Source organism: Xenopus laevis, chromosome 3S (assembly GCF_017654675.1).
Source record: "Xenopus laevis strain J_2021 chromosome 3S, Xenopus_laevis_v10.1, whole genome shotgun sequence".
Lineage (NCBI taxonomy): Eukaryota > Metazoa > Chordata > Amphibia > Anura > Pipidae > Xenopus > Xenopus laevis.
In genome coordinates this window covers 35950906-35976979 of record NC_054376.1, presented here as the reverse complement: position 1 = coordinate 35976979, position 26074 = coordinate 35950906, and the positions used below count along the sequence as shown (strand labels likewise).

Sequence of the window (26074 nt, the reverse complement as noted above, 5' to 3'; positions counted from 1 at the left end):
AAAAATATTTTATAAAGGTAAAATGTTATGTATTTTATTTTCAGATCTCAATGGCCAAGCACAAGCTGCAGGTTAAATACCTGGTGTTCATATACAAAAAACAAAATCTGTATTAAGAATAAAAGAATTTTTAAATGTCTGTTTGCAAATGAGAAACGGTTCATGTGAAACGACTGCATGGACATTGCACCTATAACGCAGACAGATCCAATGGAATTATAGATGTATGCTACAAACCACCTCGTATAAGTGACGAGAATGAAGCCCGGCTACTTTTACAAATAGAAGCGGCTTCACAACTAGGTCAGTTATTATTATGGGTGACTTCAATTATCCAGACATTGACTGGAGTAATGGGGTTGCCAAGTCAGACAAATCTAGTAGGTTTGTAAATATGCTGAATGACAAATTTTTATTCCAGCTCGTACAAGAACCTACTAGGAATAACTCTCTTATAATAACTCATAATATTGAATGCATCTCTAGCATTTGTGTGGGTGAGCATTTGGGGAATAGTGATCATAACATGGTCTCCTTTGAGATTCTGTTGCAGAAATAACTCTATAAAGGGAGTAAATAAAGCACTAAATTTTAGAAACTTTGACAGTATAAGAGCATCTCTGCAACATATTAAGTGGGAAATGCTTTTCACAGGGTTGAACACAGAACAAAAATGGGACGTCTTGTAAGCAAGGAACGTCGTTGCAAAACAAAACCGTTGTGGTTCAATAGTAGTGTTGTTGTTGAGGTGGGTAAGATGACATTCTTTTTAAGCTGGCCATAGTCGTAAAGATCTGCGTGGAGAGTCCGGTCATTTTTTGTCCGGCGGACAGGTTAGAAAATTTCTGTCGGCTGCGGATAATATCTCTGCGTGTATTGCCGATCGTACGATTTTCAGTGGGAGACTGTCACTAGCTTTGTCTATCGTACGATTGCTGTCAGGGGCAGAACATCAGCTGATCTGTTCTTTAACTGCTCGGAATGGTAAGACTTTGATCTGAATGGTTAGTGGCATTTCGGGAGATGGGAAAGTCCGATCGTACATTGATTTGTACAATCTGATCTTTGCGTCTGTGGCTAGCTTAAGGCTTTCAAGTTAGCAGGGACACCTGAAATGTTTATCACATACAAGGAGGCCAATAAATCATGCAAAAAAACAAAACAAAAAAAAAAAACAAGCAGAAAAGCTAAAATTGATATGGAAAAGGATATTGAAGCAAGCAGTAAAAATAATCCAGTTTTTTTTTTTTAATATTTAAATAGTAAAAAAAAAAAAAAAAAAAAAAAATGAAGCAGGAAGTAGCGGGACCCTTAATATCAGAGAGGGGTCAACTGGTTGATGAGAACAGAAAAAAAGCAGAAATTCTGAACTGTTATTTTTCATCTGGCTACACAAATAAAGTTAATGAAGGTTTCCTTCTTAATAGTCCTAATTTTAGAAATACAACTAAGGATGTTTGGTTCACGCATGAGGAAGCTCAAAAGAGACTAGAACATGTTAAGATAAACAAAGGTCATGGACCGGGACTGGATGGTATTAATCCCAGGGTACTTAGCGAGCTTAGCTCTGTGATTGCCAAACAGCTTTTCTTAATTTTTCAGGATTCATGGAGGTCTGGCATGGTGCAGAGAGACTGGTGAATTGCTAAAATGGTGCTGCTTTTCAAAAAGGGATCCCCGTTATCAGCCTCAAAACTATAGGCCAGCTAGTCTGACATCAGTGGCAGGAAAGCTTTTCGAATGGGTATTAAGGGATAAGATACTGGACTTCATTGCAAATCATACTATGAGTTTGTGCCAACATGGTTTTATACGTAATAGATCTTGCCAGACTTATTTAATTTACTTTTATGAAAAGGTGAGCAGGGGCCTTGATTATTGGAAGGCAGTGGATGTGATTTACTTAGACTTTGCTAAAGCATTTGATACAGTGCCACACAGAAGGTTTCCAGTTAAATTAAGGAATGTTGGCCGGGGACATAGTATTTGTACCTGGATAGAAAACTGGCTAAAAGATAGACTACAAAGAGTGGTCCAATTAGAAAATGTTCCATTTACCACCAGTGTTGTTAGTGGAGTTCCGCAGGGCTCTGTACTAGGTCCCTTGCTTTTCAACTTGTTTATTAATGACCTGGAGGTGGGCATTGAAAGTACTGTTTCTATTTTTGCAGATTATATTAAATTCTGCAGAACTATAGGTTCCATGCAGGACGCTGCCACATTGCAGAGTGATTTTTCTAAACTGGAAAACTGGGCGGCAAACTGGAAAATAAGGTTCAATGTTGATAATTGATATTTATGCACTTTGGCAAAAATAATATAAATGCAAGTTATACACTAAATGGCAGTGTGTTGGGAGTTTTCTTAACCAAGAAGGATCTAGGGGTTTTTGTAGAGAAGTTGTCATTCTGTGGCCACTAAAGCAAAAAAAGTTCTGTCTTGCATAAAAAGGGGATAAACTCAAGGGGTGAAAACATAATTATGCCTCTTTATAGGTCCCTGGTGAGGCCTCATCTGGAGTATGCAGTGCAGTTTTGGGCTCCAGTCCAAGAGGGATATAAATGAGCTGGAGAGAGTGCAGAGACTAAGTGCAACTAAACTGGTTAGAGGGATCAAAGACTTAAATTATGAGGGCAATGGATATTTTTACCCATAAAGAGGATCATCATACCAGAGGCCACCCCTTTAGACTAGAAGAAAATAACTTTCATTTGAAGCAGTGTAGGTGGTTTTTCTCAGTGAGGATGTGGAATGCACTGCCAGATGATGCTGTGATGGCTGTTTCTCTTAATGCCTTTAACAGTGGTGTGGATGATTTCTTAGACAAGTATAATATGAAAGGCTATTGTGTTACTAAAATCTATAGTTAGTGTATGAGTATATATAGTTTATGTGAGTGTATGGAGGGGTGCGTGCGTGTGCGTGTGTGTGCGCGTGTGCGATGGGTTTCATTTGAAGGGGTTGAATTTGATAGTCTTTTTTCAACCCGATCTAACGATGGAATAAAACAGCCACCCAGAGGAAAAGGTTAAATTCTTCATTAATACACTGAAAATATGACATAACTCATGCTTTTTTTTTCCTTTAAAATCAAAAATACAAAAATTAAATGTTTTCCTAAAAACTTACTAAAAAAAACTCCTTACTTTAAGGAGTGACTGGAAAATGAATCTGTGTGTAATTTATACAATAAATGGCATACAGTTAAACAGGTAATATACATAGAAACAAAAAGGATGAACAGCCTCCTCTGTAGAGCTTTTTAATTTCCAATACTGTACTCTCTGAACAAGCTTACAAAATACAAACCTCTTTAAAAAAAAAAAAAAAAAATGAAAAACGAAACGAGAAAAAAGAAAAATGAATAAAAGTGCCATCTCTTTCGTCTGAACGCAGCGAGTGCACAGCCAAATATTTACAAGTACACCCACCAGAGAAAGCATTGCCATACACCCCTCTAAAACCCTTCCCTGCAGGGAGAGAAGACCACATCATACAAAAATATCCACCATTCAAACAAACTGCATCAGTACCAAGCTGTGAATGAATGTGGTAGGGAGAAGATTGTATTTATGTGTGTGCGTGTATATATATATATATATATATATATATATATATATATATATATATATATATATATTTATTATACATACACAAACACAGGTGGGTACATGCCTGTATAGATCAGCAGGCACGGGAGGAAAAACATGGAATTAGAGGTCTGGCTCCCATATAGACAACACCCCCCCTACCGCATTCTGTACTGAGCTGCAAAAGCAGGTACTCCCCTTCTCTGTACACACCTTTACATTCCCAGGCTATTCACTTTTCTTTTTAAAGGTTTTTTTTTTTTTTTTTTGTCTTAAAAATGTGTACTAAGATTATTACAGATAGGTATAAAAGATACATTATGTATTTCTAAATGAAGCTTACATGGATTGTACTTTGAGATTTTTCTTTTGTTTTATAAAACAAATATACATTATGCAAGCATAAAATAAAATCAGCCAAAAAGATAGGATGCGAATAAAAGTAAAATTTTTGGCTACTTAAGAACAGACTCAAGCGACTGAAATACAAGGAATGGATAATGTAAATCTAGACTAATAAGGATCAATGGAGACTAAATTGGAGAGGTAAAAGCTCTCACTGGCCGTTTCTGATGACGAGTTGGCTAGTAGACAAGTGATAGGATGTGCCCCGTGAACACCGAAGTGTCTGAGAAGTGACAATCCTGGGAATAGGAAGAGCTGCCTGGTGTAGTGACTTTACAACACGACCACGGTAAAACCGTTCCTTTTTCAGACAGCAAATAACACACCTTCTGGGGTTATGGCAATTATATTTTTGTGTACAGTTTTGCTTTAGTCCTGGGGTCCTGCATCTCCATTCCCTGCAGACATTTGACTCTTGCCATCTCTAGTCCGGGGGCCCTGCAGGTGTCCGACTGCCGTCCTCTTTAGTCCGGGGGTAAGCAGTCATGCAAGCGAAATCTGTCTCTGACGTGAGGCCGCACATCCTCATTCTGTAAAGACCCCAACAAAAAGACATTAGTATGTGCTCAGAAGGATTAAGCACAAATATTACTAGTTCTATATCAGTATCCCCGACCAAACACTAGATTCCATCCTCTGCCCATAAGCTAGAAATGGTGACAACCCCAAATGTTCTAATGGTAACAGCAGCAAAAAAAAAAAAAAAAAAAAACAACAAAAAAACCACATATAAATTCCAACAACATATCAATTAGGCTAAACTCACCAGTTCTACCAGATTCTCCAGGAAAGGGACAAGCTTCAGCAGCTCTTTATCGTTCTTATCCATGAACCAACTCTCAATGGGAATCCCGTTTGAAAGCTGTGAATAGAAGAGTCAAATTAAAAGCCAAGCAGGAGTTCACTTATTAGACATGACAACAACAAAAAAAGTGAAATACAACTTAAAGGGATAGTCATGGGAAAATGTTTTTTTTCAAAACGCATCAGTCAATTGTGCTGCTCCAGCAGACTTCTGCACTGAAATCCAATTCTCAAAAGAGTAAACAGATATTTTTATATTTCATTTTGAAATCTGACATGGGGCTAGACATATTGTCAGTTTCCTAGCTGCCCGCAGTCATGGGACTTGTGCGCTGATAAACTTCAGTCACTCTTTACTGCTGTACTGCAAGTTGGGAGTGATCACCCCTTCACCTCCATCAGCAGTACAATGGGAAGGTAACCAGATAGCAGCCCCCTAACTCAAGATAGCAGCTGCCTGGAAGATCTAAGAACAGCACCGAATAGTAAAATCCAGGTCCCACTATGACACATTCAGTTACATTGAGTACGAGAAACAACAGCCTGCCAGAAAGCAGTTCTGGCTCTTTCTGAAAGCACATGACCAGGCAAAATGACCCGAGATGGCTTCCTACACACCAATATTACAACTAAAACTGAACTTGCTGGTTCAGGAATGAAATTTTATATTGTAGAGTGAATTATTTACGGTGTAAACAGTGTAATTTAGAAATAAAAACACCAAAAAAATCCATGACAGAATCCCTTAAAGGACTGAAACAGAAGAAATATCTATGGGGCTACATATGAAACCCACTGATTTTCTCAGAAATCAGTCTAGGCCAAAAACAACTCAATTAGGTTTGAGTGGAAGGGGTTCTCCTGCACAGCCACATATTAAACTAAAGACCAAAAATGTTGGTTCTTTTGAAGGTACATTAACATGTGACAACATCTCTGTTAAACTGAAAGCAGGACTGGACAGAATTGTAATCTTTATCTTTACTTATGTGTAGGTCCAATTAACTGGATAACACTGCAAGCGTCATCAACTAGAATTTATACTGCTACTTATGATACCAACCCGGTTTCATCTTACCTGGTATGCAAAGGCTTGTGGTGAATTATCAATGATGATTGTTTTAGAAAGATCCCTTCCAAGGATGTTCAGATCCTTAATGTAGTTTCCTTGGACACATACGCAGTGTTCCCGAAATAGCCTGTGTCTGGTAATAAAAAGGGCAGACGATGACGGGCGTAATTTGGTAAACCAACATGCTAGAACTGGTCAGTCACATTTGCTGCAATTTATTAAAACAATAGTGTGGTGCAGGGATAGTGTTCCAGGTTTTAACAGGATCACGGTGCCTACATAAATCCTAGAGTTACTCTTTATTTTTAACAGAGGTGCACCATTCCTTCCTCCAGCTCACTGCTTACTTACCATAACTCGTCAACATGACTTGAAGAGAGAGCAACTTGTGAGGTTCCAACAAACTGGAGAACAACTGTAAACAGTGCCCCAGCATTTCAGAACACTGTCCTGATCCCCACTCCCTCAAGTATGATACAACTCAGGAAGCTGCCCTTCAAAACTGTGTCAGAGATCGACACAGGCTAGTAAGCAGCAAACTAGGGCAGGCTGTGGGCACCTCCATTACAAAAATGTAAACAACACTAGGATTTATTTAGGGATAGTGATGTGTTCCTGTCAAAACTGGAGCATGTCACAGTCCCTTTAACCTATTTGCTGGGACCATATTCATTGTAAAGAAATTCTGGGGTTGTGAAACAGACTCACAGGTCCCACTGGTGTAGAGTCAGAGGGGAGAAATAGTGGGTTGACAAATGTAGAAAGTGCAAGAATTGTGAATGAACATCAACATGTTAAAAGTCATTCTCTGTGGCAGGTAGAGCCAGATATATAGAAGAATAATAATTATAGAAATAATTTAAACCTCCATTACCTGACCAGCCGTTTTTTGGGATCCAATATATTCAATAATTTGTCTGCATAGACTTTCTTTGATGCTGTAAAAAGGATTATCTGTGCATGTATGAGCAGGAGAGGGAAGAAAGAGGGGAAAAGTTCAGACTTAATTTCACAAATAAAAGAAAAATATTTTGGAAGATTTCTTCCACAAATGTTTGTACAGGGGATTTTCATCTTAAAAACAACATTTGGAGGGATTGAACCAAATTAACTTTGGTTTTTAGGTCTATAACTATATAACATACCAATGAAAAGGCAAATACCAACTTAAAATTAGTTTCAAAAAGTCTAAATGGTCTGCTTTTTTATTCACCACAATTTACATCACAGGTTACAAATGATGTGATGAGTGATGAATGCAGCACTTAAAAACACTCAGCACATACCCATAAATATATATTTTGCTCTACTTTTACACATTTGGTCACTAAGGGAACCGAGCTTGCGAGACAGATAAATAGATATGCTACTACCCTTCAATACCCCAGTTTGCTAACCTACCTCATAAATTTGAGACATGCGTTCCAGGAACTCGCGGAAAAAAGGCCTTAACCGGACATAGACCTGGAACAGAAAACATTCTGAAGAGCAGCAGAGACAAAACTATCAATTCCACAGGAGGATATTCTCTCAGTTACTTACCTGGTAAATGACATCCTGAAAAAGCACAGGGAACGTTAGTGCAGCATCTTCCAGTTCATTGAGGCTGCAATGCACCAATGTCTCATCCTGTATGGCAAAAACAAGATGTTACTCATAATTTACACTGATGGTGCTGCAATGCAGCCTTAAGGTCTGTCGGCAGAGAACAAGCTAATTTGGACAGCTTTTGCCCCATATGCAGCAAGTAACTCACAGAAGCCGACTGAGTGTTTTCGATGGCAGAAAAGTGCAAACGCACTTACCAAGTCAAGGACAAGAGAGAACTCAGGTGTGCTCCTGGTTTTCAGAGGAAGAGCCGGCTTCCTGTTCAGCTGCTCCTCAGTCAACGGTGGGACATGCTTGATGAAGAAGTATCTAATAAAAGGAACATTGGAATCTGTCAAAGGCTACAGCTTACTATAGAAAAAATTCTTGTGAACAGCAACCTTCAGAATTCAGTGCAGTTTAAAGGTCAGGTCTCGCCCATTCTGAATATTTTACTTAAATAGGGGTCTTCTAAAATTACTTTAAAGTGACACTACAGAAAGAAAACAACAAAGATAACTGGAAAGCCGTATTTTATATTTCAGGTGTTGACGCAATCGCAGCTACTGACAAATGTGATTGCAAAAACCCTTACCAGCAAAGTTCATGGTTTTATGCTCAGAGCATCTGATTCACCCACTGAACAAATATATTGCATAATTTACTGGCTTGTGAAGGGGTTACCCAGCAGCTATTAAAGTGTACCACTGGCCAAAATAATTATCAGCAAAACAGGTGTCTCCAAAACCATCTGCTCATACATATGGCTCTTTGCTGCTGGGGTAATAAGTAAAAGCACATAGTTCTTTTATTTATCCTCACTGGGTTTGAGTAGGCAGGCACTCACTTTTGGGAAAGAAGAACGGCTTTATCTAAAGGTGGGAGTAAGAAACATACTATTTTAGTCCAATACTGTGTGTACTTACTATGATGAGAAGCATCAACACAGGCTGCTGAATTGGTCATTTAGTCATCTCTAAACAATTGGATCACATTATGGACCTGTGCAAGCCTGTCAGCAAAGGTGCACATCCACAACACGTCTTTGCTCAACAGGGTTTTCTTAAAGTTGGCTCAATTGATAACTGGCCAAGCCTAGGCCAGAGCTCACAAGACATGACAGTAAATTCCCAACTTGGTCAAGAGTGACAGCCAATGTTGTGATGTATGCTGCCATAATTATAATAAGTGATCACTTGAGCACCACCTCTATTCCAAATACCTTTTTTATTTCTTAACTAAAAATTCCAGTTCAGGACAATATTTTCAACGATATGATAACAGAGACACTTACGGATCAAATACCTCCCAGTCTTCTTCATATGCTGCTTCGGCATGGGCTGAGGAATATCCACTTTCAGGAGACACAGGGGCTGGAAAAACAAAAAAATTCTCTTATCATACTTTAACAAGTGGTCAAACCACTGAACAGAAAACAAAACAGCCTGTGGTTTAGAACGCTCACCTGTGAGAGGTGGGATGTCTCTCTCTGGAGTATCTTCAGTCCCCTCTAACCAGCTACCAGCAGTACTCCGGACAGGTGCCCCCAGACTTGGGTAAGAAGCTCCATTTGTAGCTGTGCTGGTGCTGAATTCATCCACCTTCTCCATGTCCAGCTGTTTCACAATCTCCTCGGCTTCCACCGCTTGCCCTGGTGAGTCTGATCCGGATGTGCCTAGAAAAATATTACAACATTATAACTTGTAAATCCATGTGTTACAATTGAATTACCCACCAAACAAAATTAATTAATACAGACATTGAAATAAAGGCCAATGCATACCATTTTTATTTGCTGGTGAGAAGAAGTTGAAGACGGGAGAAAAAATGGTCCCCAGTAGTGTGGTCCTGGGGGGACTGGTGGTGCAGGGCAAGTCCTCCAGCTTCCCATTTTGCTTCATGTGCTGACTTACTTCATAAGCTGTAGCTTCTACAAAATAAGAAAAAACATGAAAAAATATATGTTTAAAAAAAGGGGAACAAAACTAAATTAAAGGAGAAGGAAAGCTACCGAAGCAGTTTATAGCCAATAGATTAGCCACAGTAGTTCAAGCTATGACACTATATTTATTCTGCCGAATGCTTTACCATACCTGAGTAAACAGCTATAGAAGCTCTGTTTGTTAAGGATAGCAGCTGCCATATTAGCTTGGTGTGACATCAGTTCCTGCTTGAATCTCTCCCTGCTCAATCATAGCTCAGGGCTCAGTTTACAGCAGGGAGGGGGACAGGAGCAAACTGAGCATGCTCAAGCCCTAGCCCTGGTGGTTTATGCTGAAAACTGGAAGTCTGATACAGAATCCCATCTGTACACAATAGAAGGAAAGAAATGTGGTGTTTCTTATGACAGAGGAGCATTACTTTGAGGGGTTACTGGTGAATTTATATAGACCTTTCTGATAAAGCTTACTTAGTTTTAACCTTTCCTTCTCCTTCAAGCCAGGAAGATCTATGGGTGAAAGAGAAATAAGTGCAGTAGCAGTAGGGATTTATTACAACCACAAAGACTTGAGCCATGCCAGGAAAAGAAAATCCTTCTGGGACAGTGTGTCATCAAGCCATAGTCAAGGAATAAAATTGTAGGCAAGAATTTTTACCATTAATTAAATTAGGGTTTTAAGATTTGTGAAACTATTTTGCCACAAGTAGAACAACACAGTGGCAAAAGCCAAACCCACTTCCAGCAAAGTATGTTATTATTGTAATACTATATGCTCAACCACAAACCCAATCATGTCAACAGTTACACAGATGCTGAAAAGAAGCCTCACAGACAGGCAGATAAAGTCTGCACAAGGGACAGTGGAATCAAATCCACTGATTTGATGGACTGAGGTTATACGTTGCCTTACCTCCATTTACTTGACTTTTCCTCCTAACACGTGCAATGGGCTTGCTGGGCTTGTCACCTGTTCGTGGAGTTGAGGTGATGAGGTTGTTATCAAGGTCTCTTTCTACCTTGCTCCTCTTTGCAGGGTTCTCACGATCCTCCTGGTAAAAATATAAAAAGATGCCATATATTATATATATATATATTTTTTTTATGTTTTTATTTTTAATTTGTACATTTTCAAAAATAATACAAAACAGAAAGAAAGAGAGAACGTAGGTGAGGTAAAGGTACAAATGATCACACACATTATATGAAGTTACATGCACTTAACCAGTTTGAAGAAGTGCATCAAGTTACACAGCAGATAACAGATAAGCTCTGTAAAAATAATGGTGTTATCCGTTATCCACTATTTAACCTGTGCCATATAGTCTTTTTTCAATTGCCGCCATTGCTACACAGCAGCATGTTTATATGAACTATAGTAGTGTTTCTGAAGCAAACATCAGTTTTACCAGTACAGGGCAACAGCAGATGATATTTTTATTACTTTAAACCACTTTCATTTTTGGGGTAACTGTTCCTTTATGAGCATCCTTCCATTTTTCTTCATCCAGGTTGGGAATATCTCTCTGCCATTTAAGATGACATATATTTACTGGTCAGGTAGTATTTGTGGATTTAGTAAAACAGGATTGCTATCTAAAAAAGTCACTCCACTGGACAAAAACAAACCCTTATCTTCTTAGACCACAAAGATTCAGAAATGTAGCCCCTAACAAAATGAGAAAATGGGCCTGGCAGATCCCTACAAGAAACTCTACCTTGTTTGTGCTTCCCTTGATAAAATTTTTGATGGTCGATAGTAAACCAGTTTCTTGCTTGGGCAGTTTGTCTTCTTCGATGAGTGGGCTTTCCTCCTCCTCGTCTTCCTCAGAGTGCTTCCTCTTACAACGAGCAGTCCGTACTGCTGCCACGTGACTGCTGCGCGGAGACCCCTTCCGCATCCTCAACCTCATTTTTACAAGCGCCACATAAACGCTGGGGAAAGAAGAACAAAGATCCATAAGAATATTATAGCAAAGGAGCAAGCAGAACTCTAAGTGGGCCTGCCAGTAAACTTCATCGGAGTAGAGCCCACAACTGTAAAAGAAAAGTGTTGCTTTTTCTATGAGCTGAAAAGCAGCAAATGAAGTTTACATGCAATCTGTTCTGCAAGAATAGGGACGAGTTAAAGAAGAAAAAAAGCTACCAAGGCAGTAGTTTATTGCCAATAGATTAGCCAAAACAGTGCAAGCTAGAATAGCATTTTAATTCTTTAGAATGCTTTTCCATACCCGAGTAAACGTCTTGAAGACAGCCCGAGTTGTGGAGCTGAAACGTCGATAAATAAAATTTACATTTGATTTTTTCATCTATAAAAGACCTTGGAGTGCGGTTTGTTGGTAAAGTATGCATTGATAATTTTGACCAGCACCCAGGCTATTGCTATTTTGGAGTTGCGAGTGCTTCAGATAGGACTTGAGAGAGAGAGAGAGAGAGAGAGAGAGAGAGAGAGAGAGAGAGAGAGAGAGAGAGAGAGAGAGAGAGAGAGAGAGAGAGAGAGAGAGAGAGATACATACATACATATACATACATACATATATAAATACATACATACATATATATATATATATATATATAAATACATTTTGCTCATGTTACATAGTTAAATTGGGTTGAAAAAAGTCCATCAAGTTCAACCCCTCCAAATGAAAACCCAGCATCCATACACACACACACCCCTCCATACTTTCACTTAAATTCTATATACCCATACCTATACTAACTATAGAGCTTAGTATCACAATAGCCTTTGATATTATGTCTGTCCAAGAAATCATCCAAGCCATTCTTAAAGGCATTAACTGAATCAGCCATCACAACATCACCCGGCAGTGCATTCCACAACCTCACTGTCCTGACTGTGAAGAACCCCCTACGTTGCTTCGAATGAAATGTTCTTCTAAGCACTTTTGCAGTTTACATTTCATGATATTAGCAGTTCTTGCACTGCTATTACTGTGAAGTTTTTATTTCTCCTTGCACTTCCCTGCCTGCCAGTTCTGTTGCTCCTGTCACACTGAGCAATAGAACATGAGGGTTAAGGCAAAATACCCCTTTCCATTAGCTGCAATCTGGATACAGAATTGTGTAATATCAAGAAAAATACATAACAATGATTGAAGAGCCAATTTTCTAAATTATTTATAGAGGCTTCCATCAGCAATAGAAATAGAAGAATGAAAGACCATAGCATTTTCTTCAATTTCCAGTCTGTAACAGTCACACTATGTCCAAGAGTCTGCAGCAGAGGGAGACGAATGGCCAAACACTCTATAAGTGAAAAGTCTGCCCACAATCTCTTGACAAGGTCTGCTCATAAAAGCTGTAGGTACTTCACCTCCCATGTGTGTAAGTGTTCATCCTTTACACTTTAAACTCCCTCCACACACTACCTGTGATCCGTCTTCCTGACCCCTTCTCCCACCCAGCAAAGGACAGAGGCTGTGGCCCCAATGGGTCACAAAAATGTCTGCATTGGGCTGACACAAAGATGTCACCTGCAGGTTGGCAGTTTGTCACAAATTATGAAGACACACCCACCATTCATTTCTCTCATTGTAACATGATGTAAAAGATAAAGAGACTCATTAACAAAACAAAGTGTTTATTGTTAATGAGTAGAGCTGTTGCACAAGCGATGGAGATTTTTATAATGCCATGTTTTTTTTTTAAACCTCTCATTATTCACGGACTTCGTAAAAAAGTCACTGATATAGGGTCAATAAGTCCTAAATATAAAGTCTGTGTGGTTTGTGTTTGATGAGTTTAAATAGAAACAACCCAGAGACATGTCACTTTCCACAAATTTGATTCCAACTAAATAAGGCTCACTGTCCCAGTAATGACAATAGTGTTACATTGATACAAAAATATGAAACATGTTGCTGCATTAATTTCCCAAGGCTTAGAGATACCATCTTAACAGTGATTTTGCTCAATCAAAGCACCTTTTACTACTTTGATCTGGAGCCCTGGCTTCTCTAAAGCAGTACAAATGGACAGATTTGGTTGATCAGTGTTTGACTATACTGGCCACCAGACATTTATGGCTAGCTCAGGGGTGATGTTGTAAAACTTGCCTCAGGGAACTATCACGAAAATGAAAATTTAATATAAGCTTCAGCATACTGAAATAAGAAGTTTTCTAAATATTATCAATTAAAAATGTTGTACCATTTCTAAAATAATCAAGTTTAACTTCACTACCCCTCTCTTAGCATCTGTTTCTCTTCATTCTGTCTTCATGAAGGAGTTGGGTGTCTATAGTCATTGACCGTTCGATCCAATATAGGGGGCTCCTTTTGCCTAGAATATGCATTAGCGGTCAATATTAAAATCACCAGACATCATGTCTCTCTATATGCAGAATTTGTGCAAAAGGCAGTTATTTTCTTAGATTGTATTTGTACTGGAATCAGTTATTTGAGTGAGCTCTGCTTGGAAAGGAAGTCCACTATAACATTGCCTCTTCTGCCGGGCGACAATCTCCGCGAACTGCTTGAATGAAGAATCGCCTTCACTAATGCACTCGCGGCATTTCGATTTCGAGGAAACTTCGGACATCGAAGTGCCGCAAGTGCATTAGCGCAGGCGATTCTTCATTCAAGCAGGCGGAAGGCAGACGGAAGGCAGTTCGGGGAATTTGTCAACCCGCAGAAGAGGAGATTAGTCGCCAGGCGACAATCTCCCCGTCTGCCCCAACCCGTCACCGTCAATGAATAACCGACACCCAACTCCTGTAAGAAGAGAAAATGGAGAAACAGATGTTAGAGGGATAGTGAACAAACTTAATTATTTCAGAAACAGTGCAGAATTGTTAACGGATTGTATTTACAGGGTTTCTTATTTCAGTATGATGTAGCTTAAATTAAATTTTCATTTTCGCAATAGTTTAAGAGCAGAGTCTCCAGGTTGGATTGCAGGACCGCATCAACGAACAGATGTGGCCCGTGATCCAACAGATTCATGGCCAGATATCGATCGGGGAAGCCTGTCGGACGGCCCCACATACGGGCCAATAAATTGCAGACACTTTCTGTCGGCAGCTTTTATCGGCCTGTGTTTGGCCACCTTTAGTATCAGTACAGGTTGTGCTTTCAGGTTTTAAACATTAAGCAGACTAACATTAGTGATAACTGTACAGAACAACAGAAATTATAAAAGAATGGGATGCTGGGAACCCAATCTGATTAATTGGAAAGTTCCAATTAAAGTAATGGGTGGATGAAGGGGTAACAAAGTTGAAAAGAGCAAATATTTCCCTAATCCCACAGATATAGGATCTCTTACCTGGAAAAGTAAAAAAAATCTGAAACGCTCCAATTTCCAGGAAGGCCACCTTCCAATAGAGTTAATTTACAGGAAATAATTTGATATTTTAAAAAAGATTTCCCTTTTGTCTGTAATAATAAAACAGAACCTTGTACGTGATGGGAAGTGCATGAACCCATATTGGTGGGAAAACAATCCTAATTGGGTATATTTCATGTTTAACTTAAATTTTAGTAGACTTGGTGATCCAAATTACAGAAAGATTCCTTATCCGGGAAAAAAATCCCATAGTCCCAACTATTCTGGATAACAGATCTTATACCTGAAGTTACAACACATATCCTGCCTAAAGAATATATATTATATATACTTTTATGTATGTATAAAGCAGCAGTTGGCCTGCAGTATAAGTATTGTTCTTTGCAAAGTGAAGTCAGAGGGACTCCAAGAACGCTGCCAGAACAGATGAAAATCATTAACAACATATGTAGCTATTACATTTCAGTGCATTTTTTTGGGTGGGGGTGGGGGGGAGTTCCAAAATGGGCCCCTTTTACAAAGAGCTGCATTAAGTGACGAGCAGAAATACGATTTATCAGCCGTAGAGTGTTAAAGTGGCAAACGGACTTTAATTTGGATTTTTTTCTATAGATATTCCAGAGAAATGTAGACTTCATGTGAATAACATTCTTCTGTGTTCAGTCATCCTGACATTTCTCAGCTTCAGTGGCATAACTACAAGCCCATGAACCCGAGTACAAAATTTGTTTTAAGAGAAACCGTTTTTAGAAAACCCATTCTTACATATTTTTTTAGTACAATGGCAACAGCACACTATATTAACACCTTGGATTAGTATTAAATTTAGGTGACTCTAATCAGGGCTGGGAAACATTTGTAACTAAATATGTACAGTTTTCCAAAAATGATTTTGCCAAGTTTTCTTTTTTTGATCACTTCGCAGATTCACTCTCTACGGTTATGGCACGTGAAGCATTTAAAGGAACAGTTCAGCGTAAAAATAAAAACTGGGTAAATAAGCTGTGCAGAATAAAAAATGATTCTAATATAGTTAGGCAAAAATGTAATGTATAAAGGCTGGAGTGACTGGATGTCTAACATAACAGAAAAGAACACTATTTCCTGCTTTTCAGCTCTCTAACTTGTTAGTCAGCGACTGTAAAGGAATACTGTCATGGGGAATTTTTTTTTTTTCAAAATGAATCAGTTAATAGTGCTGCTCCAGCAAAATTCTGCACTGAAATTGACAAAGTGTCTAGCCCCATGTCAGATGTCAAAATTGAATATATAAAAAAAAAAAAAAAAAAAAAAAAAAAAACTGTTGGATCTTTTGAGAAATGGATTTTAGTACATAAGTCTGCTGGAGTAGCACTATTAACTGATGCGTTTTGAAAAAAACATGTTTTCTGATGACAGGATCCCTTTAAGGGGGGCCACATGGGACATAACGGACCAGTGAGTTTGCAATTGATCCTCAGCATTCAGCTCAGATTCAAAAGCAGCAGTTATGGCCCATGTGCCCCCCACCCCATGTTATCTGCTGCTGGTGTACCTCTTCTTTAAAAAGCCACATTAGCCTTTCCCTCTATAGTGCTGTGCAACTTCCTTCCTTCTCCTGGCTATCCATTGTGGTGATTCAAGCTGATCATATACATAGTGCAGTAAGCTACAAAGATAGTTCTGAACAAATGTGACCAGCCAGGGTGTTGCAAGAAATACCTCGGACCTAGAGGCAGCAATTTCTTTAGTAAAGGTGTATGCTGCCCCTTTAAAATCTGTGAACGTCATCAACTAAATCCTATGGGAAATAAACGTATCGCTTGCATATTATCACTTAATAAAATTCCCACTGGATCACCATAATGTGCATAAAAGCATCTTGCCTACAGGCTTGCGCCTTAATCAGGTCACAAAACTCCAAGGTGACTTTGAATGGCCTTACATTTTCTAAAAAGGTATATTAGTCCAAATAAACACTTTGGTATAAGTGTTTTTTGCTTAAAGCAGTATATATATATATATATATATCTCAACATATCTTAGACATTACTTCCTGCATTCAATAAACTTATTAAAACTGTAATGAGAGAGACAATGCTTTGCTCCTACATTCATAAGGAGAAATCATATAAAGCATTCTCACTCGTGCTGTTTACAAACAAGGCAGTGGTATTGTTTGATTAGCTACATAGAAAGCATATTATGGCAGTCCCATCTTGCTTCTATAATAGTGCACACAATTCTGCTGACAAAGCAGAAATATTTTGTAAAGATTAGTCTGTAGTCTTGAACTTAAGTGTTTAAAATTAAGTATAGCAGCTGTATTATTAATAGGGTCCCTTTACCCTTCCTAAAAGGGCATTTACAGATCTAGAATTGCGGCCATAAGCTACAGTTTAGCCAATTCATTTTGGAGGTAGGGAACAATTAGGCTGATGACACACAGGTGTATGTACAGTCTCCTGTCCCCATGAACATAGTGACAAGCAGTTGCCAAAGAAAGAATAAAGGTATGAGAAACAGTCTGGGGGCTCTACTGGCCATTTTTAGGGCTGAAAAGTGAAACTGCTTCCATTTCCAGTCACCCCTCAGCTCTGAATGCCCATTGGTACAACCAGGCACCTGTCCCACAAAGCTACACTCAAGCTCAGTGTTTTCCTACCCAATACACCAGCAAGCTAAACTCACACATATACATCTATCTATCCATCTATCCATCATCTATCCATCCATCCATCATCTATCCATCCATCCATCATCTATCCATCCATCCATCATCCATCCATCCATCATCCATCCATCCATCATCCATCCATCCATCATCTATCCATCCATCATCTATCCATCCATCATCTATCCATCCATCCATCATCTATCCATCCATCACTCCAGTAGATCAAACAGATTTATTTACACATCACTCGTGTATTCCAATGTTTCTGTCCTCGTTGGGGCCTTTATCAAGGCCGAAACGTTGGAATACACGAGTGATGTGTTAATAAATCTGTTTTATTGAACTACTGGAGTGCTGGTTCATTTTGAACTGTGGATATTATACTTTGACCGTGCACCCACCATTGACCAGCGATGGATCAAAACGTTGGAGATGAATTTGTGAATAAAGCACATTGGTTTATTTCACCAAAATGAATGAGTGCAGGTCCATTTACTGAAAAAAAAAAAAAATTATATATATATATATATATATATATATATATATATATATATATATATATATATATATATATATATATATATATATATATATTTTGGATCATACCTTCAGTCTAGAATATCATGTAAAACCCAATAGTCTGGTTTGGCCTCCAATAAGGATTAATTAGATCTTAAGTTTGGATCAAGTACAAGCTACTGTTTTATTATTACAGAGAAAAAGGAAATAATTTTTTAAAATCTTGATTATTTGATTATAATGGAATCAATGAGAGACGGCCTTTCCATAATTCTGAGCTTTCTGGATAACGGATGCCATACCTGTACTATCTAAGATCATACCCAATGACATTTCCCCCGACACAGAGGTCCCAATAAGCCCTTATCCCAGCTTGGGACATAATTCCACAAGCACATCCCATTTATTCCCTTGTTATATGCAGGGACGCAGAATTCATCCCTTTGCTCTACTTTTCCTGGTAAAAGCAGATAACAAGCTGAGCCTTTCCTAAATTAAAAGATATCTGTCATTGATTTCAAGCATATGTACCTGGCTAACAATGGCCACGGGAGACAATTTAGCAGACAGCATCTGATGCCACCTTCCAAAAAATGCCATTTCATACAACACTGAGTCCTGTTGGGTTGTTCACCTTTCAGATAACTTTTAGTATGATGTAGAGAGTGATATTCTGAGACAATTTGCAATTGGTTTTCATTTTTTTATTATTTAAGGTTTTTGAGTAATTAAGCTTTTTATTCAGTGGCTCTTCAATTTGCATCTTAAGCAATCTGGTAACTAGCGTCCAAATTCCCTTAGCAACCATGCATTGATTTGAATAAGAGACTGGAATATGAATAGGAGAGGCCTGAATAGAAAGATAAGTAATAAACGATAGCAATAACAATACATTTGTAGCCTTACAGAGCATTTGTTTTTTTAGACTGAGTCAGCGATGCCCATTTGAACGCTGCAAAAAGTCAGAAGAAAAAGGCAAATAACTATAAAAAATAATGAAGACCAATTGAAAAGTTGCTTAGACCTGGCCATTCTATAACATACTAAGTTACATTAAAGGTGAACCACCCCTTTAATGAGAATAAAATACTAACAGGTTGCAATAAACCTGTTCCTTTTTGTGGTCTTTGCTCAGTTCACATTCAATGTCACCAATGTCCCCTACATATGAATAATACTACCTGTAAACTCACACCTGCTACCTTATTCAGTGTATTATTTACACACCACTATGTGCTACACAAGAGCCAATCACGTGGTGCCAAGTCAATATTAATTTCTACTGCACTTTCCGAAAATTGTGCTTATATCGTTTTGAGACTGAAACCCACCTTTACTGCACAAACAGCATCAGACAGTTCCCTCTAAGGTCAATGGGAGGTGCCCAGCACACTTTCCCTATATTCTGTTGGCCACTAGCTTAAATGGGTGGTTCATCTTTAAAGGGTGGTTAGGGATGGGCAATTTTTTTCAACTTGTTTTGCCGCAAAAATGACGCCCATAGACTTGTATGGCGTTGTGCGTCAAAAAAATTTCACCATACGACAATTTTAATGGGCGTCGGCAACATATCGCCGGCGGCAAATTTTTGACGAATCAAAACGGGTCAAATTCACCCATCCCCCTTTAAAGGTGAACCACCTTTAAAGGGGTGGTTCACCTTCATGTTAACTTTTAGTATGCTATAGAGTGGCCAATAGTAAGAAACTATTCCATTGGTATTCATGAATTCTTTTTTGTTTTTTTGTTTATTTAATTATTTGCCTTTTTCTTCTGACTCTTTCCAGCTTTCAAATGGGGGTCACTGACCCCATCTAAAAAAACAAATGCTCTGTAAAGCGACAATGATTGTTATTGCTACTTTTTATTACTTGTTTTCTATCCAGGGCTTCTCCTATTCACATTCCAGTCTCTTATTCAAATCAATGGATGGTTGCTAGAGTAATTTGGACCCTAGCAACCAGATTGAAACTGCAAACTGGAGAGCTGCCAAATAAAAAGCTAAATGATGCAAAAGCAACAAACAATAAAAAATGAAAACCAATTGCAAATTGTTTCTAAATATTCCTCTAACATCTAACTAAAAGTTCATTCAAATGTGAACTCCTTTATGATTTTTTTTTTTTATATAGAACAGCACACTCCAGTGAACTTTTCAGTATTTATTTTTTTGCCTTCGTCTTCTTCTGACTTTTTCCAACTTTCAAATGGGGGGGGGGGTCACTGATTTTTGTTTAATAAGAAACTACATGTATATGCTGTTTAAGATCATCACAGTGAAGGAACATGCAGATCAGATCCTGACTACAGGTCAATGTCACTTATTGGGGTCACTCATTGTAGCTCAAAGCTTTATGATCTGTGTATGTATATTTTTATTTATGTCATTTATGTAAGCAGCACTGTATGTACATGAATATCTAGAGCGATGGAAACCCCCCCCCTTCTTGTTTGTATTCAAAACTGCAAGAATCATGGGAAACTTCCATTTTCATGGAATACCCTAAAGACCGAATCAGGATTGCTAATTAACCTTCTTATACTGTATTGTATTATGCACCAGTATAGCTTGTTCTATGGAGAATCCTTAATGTTATTAGAACTGAGGAAAGTTAAGGGAGACGTCAAGCAATTATGTGATTTTTTTATATTTTAGGGCACTATCCCCTCCAAAATGCTGTTTCAAAGTCCCCAAACCACTGCTAAAAAGTTTTGCTACCCATCACTTTTTCCATTTCTTTTTCTAGCTTTTGATTGGAATCTTAGAAGTCCAGCATCGGGAAACACACACTGGCTACACAAGTGGGCCTAGATGTGGAGCACAATTATTCTTAGTGGCTATACAAATTTCATTTAGTCCTGCTCATTTTCTGGGAAAGTTTGCATTGGGGCTGCTCTGTTCAGCCGGCTGCAGTTAGATTAATAAAAGCAGAAATTTGATTGGCTGCATTGCCTTACTGCTCAGGGGCAAATCTGACCGTCCGTTGGTAGAGGATGGAGTATCCATGGCAACACATTTCTCAGATCTTATGGCAGCAAAGGCAAACACTCCCTTTTTACAGGTGGAGGAGTGTGATGATAGACACTACCCTATGTCGAAGAGCACAAAAAAAAAATGAACGTGTTTTAAAAGAATCACAATATAAAGTACTGTTGCCCTGCACTGTTCTAATTGGTGTACTTGCTTCAGAAACATTACTAGTTTATATAATCAAGTTGCTGTATAGCCATGGGGGCAGCCATTCAAGCACAGGGTACACTACACAGTAGATAACGGATAAGTTCTGAAGAATCCCATTGTATACTACAGAGCATATCTGCTGTTTATCCTGTGAGTTCTAATTTTTTCAGCTTTGAATGGCTGCTTCTGTGGCAACAATGCTTGTTTATATAAACTACAGTAGAATTTCTGAAGCGGTTGTACCAGTGTAAGGCAACAGCATGTTATATTTTAATTTCTTTTAAACACTCATTTTTTGCTGTCACTATTCCTTTCATGTCCCCAACAAAATTACAATTAAAAATAATACTTTACATCTATAGTTTAAAGGAGACATATAGATTAAATGAAAAAAATCCTAACTTTGTAGGCAATTATGAGTAATGTATGGTATTGCTTTTACATGGTAACAAGGTTAGCTTGAAAAAAAGCCGGGGAGCGGCATGAAACGTTGCTATGTTTGGTCTGAGCCATATTTAAATAAAGGCTTTTTAACTCTACTAAAAGGCGCTGTTCACTACATTATTGCTTTAACGTGGTGCTAAAAATTAATATCTTTAAAAATAGCTCCTTTATTGGAGCTCCATATAGATGTTTCCTGGTCCCTGTCTGTGTTTTAAATTAGGGGTGGGCGTGTCCTAATGGTCATTGCCAGAAGCACAGTAAGAGGGGGACAGCCAATCACAGCCCTGCTGTCACACAAGTAAAGACAGGCTTCAGTTGCCTATCAGGTCCTGCTAGCTGCTGATTGGTTCCTGTCCTATAGTGCATTGAACCGAGTACCGCCAACTCCTGTGCACAGCCTGGGAATTCAGTGGAAGAGGAGGGAGGGACTATTAGGGTTTTTACAGAAATATTCAATTAAACAGTCTGAAACTAATTTTTTTTAAAGCACAATTCTTTTATATCTAAAGGAGTATAAGGCACTGGTACATATTTTTTTTACATAAAATGTCTCCTTTAAATTGATCATGAACTATATCAGTGATCCCCAACCAGTAGCTCGCGAGCAACATGTTGCTCACCAACCCCTTGGATGTTGCTCCTAGTGACATCAAAGGAGGTACTTATTTTTGAATTCCAGGCTAGGAGGCAAGTTTTGGTTGCATAAAAAACAGATGTACTGCCAAACAGAGCCTCCTGTAGGCTGCCAGTCCACATAGGGGCCATCAAATAGCCAATTATAGTCCTTATTTGGCACCCCAGGAAGTTTTTGCATGCCTGCGGTGCTCCTCAACTCTTTATTTTTGAATGTGGCTCACGGGTAAAAAAAGGTTGGGGACCCCTGAACTATATAATGGGACATATCGACCAGAATGGCACCTGAGATTACGAGCATAGGAAACACAGTTTTTACACAAATTCCATTTTTGTTTGATTCTGAAGCCATCTGGGAATTTAAACTGGGTATAGGCCCACAGCAGTCAGGCAACCTGCCAATTAGGCTATAAGAAACAGCTTAAAGGACCAGTAACATCAAAACTTTCTTAAAAAAGAAATGTTTGTATACTAGGAAAATAAATACCAACACATATTAAACTTTAAAATTGCAAAGTCTTTATTTAGAAATAACTCACCGAATCTCCACTTGTGCTCCTCTTCAGAAAAGGTGGCAGGGTGACTATCCATCGTGCGGCGCTCAATTTCTCCTCTCTGGTTATCACCTATAAGGAAGGCAGGGAGGAGAAATCGTTCGCCGCGCGATGGATCACCCGATCGCCTTTTCAGAACAGGAGCGCAAGCTGAGATTAGGTGAGTTATTTCTAAATGAAGAGTTTTCGATTTTAAAGTTTAATGTGTTGGTGTTTTTTTTTTCCGCAGTATACAAACAAATTTTTTCAAAAAGGATTCGGGGGTTCGGCCGAATCCAAAGTAGTGGATTCAGTGCATCCCTACTGACTAGCAACCAGCCTCAACTGGTATAAGAATAAAAAAAATACACCCATCACATATATAGCATTGTGTTAAGCAAAAAAAGAACGGGCACACAGAAATGAATGCAAAATGGAATTGCCCCCTAACCCCCATATGTAATCTAAGGCACTACGTTTGCCCAGGAGCAGTAACCAATAAGATGTTTGCATTTAAACAGGGGACCAGTTAATGCTACCTGCTGATTGGTTGCTATAGGTTATTGCACCTGGGCAAACTTAGTGCCTTTTATTACATAACCCCATAAGTGTTTAATGTGGCAAATGATACACAACGTTTCGGGGGCTGGCCCCTTCTTCACCTGACGACGGGGTCAGCCCCCGAAACGTTGTGTATCATTTTCCACATTAAACACTTAGGGCAGTGATCCCCAACCAGTAGCTCATGAGCAACATGTTGCTCTCCAACCCCCTTGGATGTTGCTCGCAGTGTCCTCAAAGCAGGAGCTTATTTTTGAATTCCAGGCTTGGAGGCAAGTTTTGGTTGTATAAAAACCAGATGTACTGCCAAACAGAGCCTCAATGTAGATTGACAATCCACATAGGGGCTACCAAATGGCTAATCACAGCACTAATTTGGCACCCCAAGAACAATTTTCATATTTTCATGCTTGTGTTGCTCCCCAACTCCTTTTACGTCTGAATGTTGCTCATGGGTTCAAAAGGTTGGGGATCCCTGACTTAGGGGGTCAATCCCCTTTTGGGGGGGGGCACCTGACGAAGGGGTCAGCCCCCGAAACATTGTGTATCATTTGCCACATTAAACACTTAGGGGGTCAATCCCCTTTTGCATTCATTTCTGTGTGCCGGTTCCTCATTTGTTGTTCCCAGTGGATTCAGGGGAGAGCTGCCTCCCTAGAGGACTGAGCTAGAGTCCTGCGCCGGTCCATTTTTTGGAACCCGTACCTGCAATCAGCAACCTGCATTCTTACCTGCTTGGACCCGCAAGTACCTTAGCCGCAACCCGGACCCGCTGATCATCAAGAATCAGTAATTGCGTTCATTGTAAACCGCAAGTGACATCATCGGAAGTAGGCGTGATCAGAAAAAAGGAGTAAAAACCGATATTGAGAAGACCTGCGGCCCGACCCCGCAGAACTGCCGACCCGTGTCTATACCCGCACCCGGAACTTCTACCCGCAACCCGCAGAGTACTGTAGGTTTTTGTGGGTAACCCGCAGGTACCAGACCCGCTGCAGGACTCTAGACTGAGCGTGGAAATTGAGGAGGGCCAGGGAGTGTGCACACACTTTTCTATTACCAACTTAAGTAAAAAAGTCCCATTCACAGCTCTTAGTGGCCTTTAAGTCGAAGCCATAGAGGCAGAGGAGGGGGGACGGTGTGTACAAAGAGGAGGCAATGGCCCCATGATGGAGGGAGGGCAGTTGTGTGAGTGGCTTGATTCCCTGTCCTACATCTCTTTCCTTCCCACTAGCGATATGATGCACTCACTGGAGTTTCAATATAAACACAACAACCACGTGGCAGTGAGAGATTTCATGTGAATGGGGGGGTGTATATATATATATGTGTGTGTATTTGTGTGTGTAGGAGAGGTTCTCTGCTATGTGTATATACACAAACACACCTACCTGCGCGCACACATCCAATAAGCCAGGCAGAAATCAAAGCGTTTCACCCCAGATGTTATTTATACACACACACACACACACACGCCTATTAAATCCCGACAGCCCCTCCGCTGCCAGGGAATGCTGGGACATGTAGTCCTGTCATAGCCAGAGCGCCAAAAGCTTTGCTCCCCCCCATTACAAACCAGTGTTCTATACAGTAACGTGGATTTGCCAGGCATACAAACAAAAGCATAAGAATTCTATACTGTACACTTAGCGCCTCCCAATTCCCATTAAACAAACGACCGACCCCCTTCTCCGGAGGCTCCTTCTCCATCCCCGGCCTCGATTTCTCGCAGCCACCGACAATTACCTGATTAGTCCCGGCGAACTCCGGGGTGTGTGTGACAGTGATCACTTAACCAGGATGAGGCTTCACAACGTCCCCACGGCGCCGGCCTCGTCGGTATATCAGTTCCGCGACCGCTAAATCCCGGGCGCCATTTCCCGCCGACCGAGGGAGCGTAAGACCCGGATACAGCGAATTGCGCATGCGCCACAAAACGAGGGAGGGGAGGAGGTAGGAAATTGGAATGACGGTATTGGAAAAGGAGGGGGAGCAGGTGAGGCGGCCACAAAGGGAAGTACTCTGATAGGATCGCTCCACTTCTCATTAGGTACTTCCCGGGTTTCCAGACAAATTCTAATTTTAAGCCCAGGCGGCGGGTTCTGCAAGTACACACTAGCCAAGCTACGGATTTGCACTACTTTTTGGGACATTGGCTGGTTTGCACTTTGGAAAGCAGCCACAGTTTTTCTTGCCCTAATGGGCCAAGCCTGTGTCACCCCAATGCATGTTGGGTAATGTAGTTTTTATTTGACAATTTGCCAAGTTTAATGTAAGACTACCATACCCAGCATGCAACGGGACTGACTGGTGTAGAAGCCGGTTTAGGCTCTGCTCCCAGGGTCAGATTTACAGAACGGGCACCCCTAGGCCCATTATCATTCGTCGCCCCCTTACCTCCCTTTTATTTGCTCAATTTTCATCAGCAGTACCGCAGCAATGGGGATTGGCGCACAGGAAATGATTTTATCTCCTGCGCATCGCAAGTATTTCTGAACCATGTGGGTGTAGTTGGACAACATGCCGCCCCCTAAAATCCTGCCACCCTAGGCCTTGGTGGCCTCTCCACAATCCAGGCCTGTCTGCACCGCAGTCTCCCTTCTCGCATTTTCCGATGACTTTCCTCAATTTCAGACATTTTTGTGGCAAAAATCTGCCGCCACCAAAATGTCTAGAGGTTGAACTGTTTTACCAATATTTATTGAAACTGTATATGTATTAGGGCCTCCTAGGCCCCACTCTGTAGTTACATCCCTGGTGATGGGCAAATCTGTCCCATTTAGGGTTGCCACCTTTTCTGGAAAAAAATAGCCTTCCTATATATTTATCTTTTTTCCCTC

The 26074-nt window shown here is 39.8% G+C and overlaps 1 protein-coding gene across 4 annotated transcripts; it reads right to left on the bottom strand.

Moving 5' to 3' along the window:
* Nucleotides 1-3023: 3023 nt before the first annotated feature.
* On the bottom strand, nucleotides 3024-25159 carry ctdspl2.S (CTD small phosphatase like 2 S homeolog). 4 transcript variants are annotated; one of them, XM_018254077.2, is made up of 14 exons: nucleotides 24981-25159; nucleotides 11116-11332; nucleotides 10311-10449; nucleotides 9869-9907; nucleotides 9242-9388; nucleotides 8924-9133; nucleotides 8753-8831; nucleotides 7677-7788; nucleotides 7414-7500; nucleotides 7273-7335; nucleotides 6746-6825; nucleotides 5878-6004; nucleotides 4762-4857; nucleotides 3024-4525 (listed from the first exon to the last, which is right to left on the bottom strand). In XM_018254077.2, exons 2-14 carry the CDS (start codon nucleotides 11308-11310, stop codon nucleotides 4460-4462), a joined length of 1440 nt encoding a protein of 479 aa, XP_018109566.1. In that variant the 5' UTR covers nucleotides 11311-11332; nucleotides 24981-25159; the 3' UTR covers nucleotides 3024-4459.
* Nucleotides 25160-26074: the final 915 nt, after the last annotated feature.